Source organism: Mastomys coucha, unplaced genomic scaffold (genome assembly GCF_008632895.1).
Source record: "Mastomys coucha isolate ucsf_1 unplaced genomic scaffold, UCSF_Mcou_1 pScaffold1, whole genome shotgun sequence".
NCBI lineage: Eukaryota > Metazoa > Chordata > Mammalia > Rodentia > Muridae > Mastomys > Mastomys coucha.
Window position 1 is genome coordinate 26,993,529 of NW_022196891.1, and position 3,096 is coordinate 26,996,624.

The 3,096-nt window shown below is 41.7% G+C and overlaps 1 protein-coding gene across 1 annotated transcript in view; it reads right to left on the reverse strand.

Moving 5' to 3' along the window:
• Positions 1 to 337: 337 nt before the first annotated feature.
• Positions 338 to 3,096, reverse strand: part of LOC116070092 (zona pellucida sperm-binding protein 3 receptor-like) — a 39,691-nt gene continuing 36,932 nt past the window's right edge. The window contains exons 12-13 of the mRNA XM_031341275.1: positions 1,499 to 1,704; positions 338 to 816 (exon numbers count right to left, since the gene is read on the reverse strand). Coding sequence (XP_031197135.1) covers positions 589 to 816; positions 1,499 to 1,704 — 434 coding nt within the window. The 3' untranslated portion in view covers positions 338 to 588. The remainder of the gene's footprint in view (positions 817 to 1,498; positions 1,705 to 3,096) is intronic.

A 3,096-nucleotide genomic window follows, 5' to 3' on the forward strand; every position in this document is an offset into this window, starting at 1 on the left:
CTGTCTCTCTGTCTGTCTCTCTGTCTCTCTGTCTGTCTCTCTCTCTGTCTCTCTCTGTCTCTCTGTCTCTCTGTCTCTCTTTGTCTCTCTCTCTGTGTCTCTCTGTGTCTCTCTGTGTCTCTGTCTCTGTCTCTGTCTCTCTCTCTCTCTCTCTCTCTCTCTCTTTCTGTCTCAGGAGAATGTTCCTTAAATTAGCTTTCTGTTCTACAGGTATAGAGCTGGCAGGCACTAGGCTCATGGCATTCAGTGACAATTCAGCAGAATTGAGATTGGGATAGTGTGAGTTGCATTCTTTGTAAGGTAGAAAACAAAGGAGAAATAAAACCATCTACAGACGTGTTAGACAGTGAATCTGTATTTCTATTAAGTCATATTCTTGTGACACACTCAACAGGAGGACAGCACAAAAATTTGATATTTGACAGCTTATATTTGACCATTTCACTAAGTCCAGCCAAGTAGACAAATTGAATCACAATGGCTAGACACTAATGAATGGCATAGTTTCAAAAACAAATAACAGCAACAAAAACAACCTAAGTTCTTCTGGCCCAGAAACCTTTTAACAGGAGTGGTGGTGCTTAAATGTCAGTCCAGATGCTGCATGGAGATTCTGTCCACATTCTGTCTCAATGGCCCTTTTCTTTTCATATATTGAGGTTTCCTATGTATCCACTTCTCTTTGTGATACTCCAATCGTTCGATCTCTAGAAGCAATTTGTACACCTCCAGGGCCTTTTGCACATCTTCTGGGCTTGAGAGGCACTCCAAGAGTTGTCTGCCTTTGCTTACTATTCTGCAGTCTTCGGAGAGCTCCTAAAGGTAATTTAAAGAAATAAGTAGTGGAGGACACAGTCTGAGAGGGATTCTTGGCAAAAATGAGGCTGAAATCATTGATGGATAGAAAGAAAATCAGGAGAGACTTTGCATCCTAACAGGTATTCATATGAAGGCCACATCACCAGGAAGAAGTGTGTGTGTGTGTGTGTGTGTGTGTGTGTGTGTGTGTGTGTGTTTTCAGATAGGGTTTGGAGCCCGGGCCAGACTTGAACCCTGCAACCTTCTGTGCCCTTCTCCTTGTTGCTAGGATTATAGGTATCTGCCGCTACACTTGGCTCTTGAAGAGCAGGAAAGTATAGCTGAAGAAGAGCTAGAGAGATACAAAGGGATCCAGAGAACCTTGTAAGAGCAGGTGGGAGGAGTCCTGCCCATGATTTGGAAGCTGAGCAGAAGTGTACAGACCACAGACATATAAAGACATGTCAGGGCACTAGGTCTAGGAAACCCTCTATTCTCAAGTTCTGGATCAAGCCACAGAGCAGAAAAATCTACTCCTTTCAACTCACCGTGATGCTTCACAGTTATAAGTGTGAATCTGGCCAACTGGGCATCCTTGTAGGAGTCAGGTGACCCCATCATAGACTGGGGGAGAGCCTTGGGAAAAGACCACTATAATGAAGGGTGAAGTCACAGAGGTTCCCTGAGTTGTTCCACTCACCATCCTACAGTCGGGTATCTCAGGGTACCACGTGCCGTTCTCCAAACAAATGATGTTTGGGAAACCAACTAAGTAATATCCAGGATCACATTGAATGCTGATATTTTCCAGTTCAGCATAGAGATCTCTCTCCACAGACAGGATTCCATTTATGACCGCTGGTCTGGGACATGCAAGTCTACTGAAACTCTCTGTTGAGTTTTCTTCTTCAAAGGGGCATCAAATTGAATTAGACAATGAAAATCATGAGAAACTTTGTCCATACTTGCATTCAGGTTCTGCAAAACTTATTAATTTCAATGATAACTATAACAGTCCTGGCCTCTATTGAGAAAAAAAATATATGTATAGCCACCTGCCAATTTTTGTTATCTTATAAATTTTATTATTATACCTCTATGAATTAGTTTCAGTTGTTAACTAACATTTTGTCAACAAGGAAACTGAGAAATTTTGAAATTTTTAAATCTCCTTGTAGCTTGCTTTGCATTTCTTTCCACAGCCTTGATCTAACCCATGATGTGAGGGATGCAGCTTTCATTGTCCTCCCCTCTTACTGGTGAAGAGTTCAGTGGAAAGAGTGGCCTTTGGTTGCTAGCACAATGATGAAGGAACCAAGGACAGTGAGAGGCAGTCACATCTCATTCCTCCTCTGTGTTCCATATCAGCTTAGCAACCAGAAGCCTCATCAGCTCAGAAACCAAAAGGGCCTGGAAACATTGCGGCCATCATAACAACTCAGTGCAAGTTGGCAACACTTCATGAGCTACAAACCCTTGAGATTCCTCTTCCTTGGAAACTTAGAAGGAAATGAAGGTTGATGTGGAAAGTTTACCAAAGGCACAAAGAGATTCTTAGACCCAAGTTATCAAGTCTAGTTTATAAAGTGCTCCAAACACTTTAAAAAGATATCCAACAATGGAGTCACAGTGGCTGCTTCTGGTAATGTGCTACCTGGTTTTTTTAGGGCTCAGGAGAGGAACTAAAGTTCATTTAAAAATTTTTTTTGGTCAATTTTTTAAAGTTTGATATTCTTCTCTTGAATATTACCAGATAGGTAGATAGATAGATAGATAGATAGATAGATAGATAGTAAAATTTAGGTAGGCTTTGATCAACAGGAAATATTACTGTTATTAGCTTGTAACTCTGTTTTCCATGCATCGCTAGTGGACCTGGTATGACAAGAAGGAGGCAAAGATACCAATGAAAAGCTATGCAAGTTCAACCAAAGCATACCTTCCAAAGCACTCATACATAGAAGCATCAAGGTCTGTCTATTTTTTGTTGTACTCTGGGTAATCTAGAGAGAAGTGAGTTTACTTAGCCTCTGACTCATGGAAATGTAAAGGAATAAGGGTTTTGTCCGACACTTTCCTGCTTTGGTGGTGAGTGTAAAAGAATAAAGCATCCGGAGCGAGCAGAACAGATAGCCCGCTTCTACCGCAGCCCATGCTGCTATAGCTGATCCCTCCCTCAGGACAAACGCATCATCTATCCATCCAAAGCATTCGACTGACCCCTTACTTTATAACGCTACTGCATTAGGGCTCAAACACACGAACTTTAGTACAGGGGATGTATTTAAATACTACCCT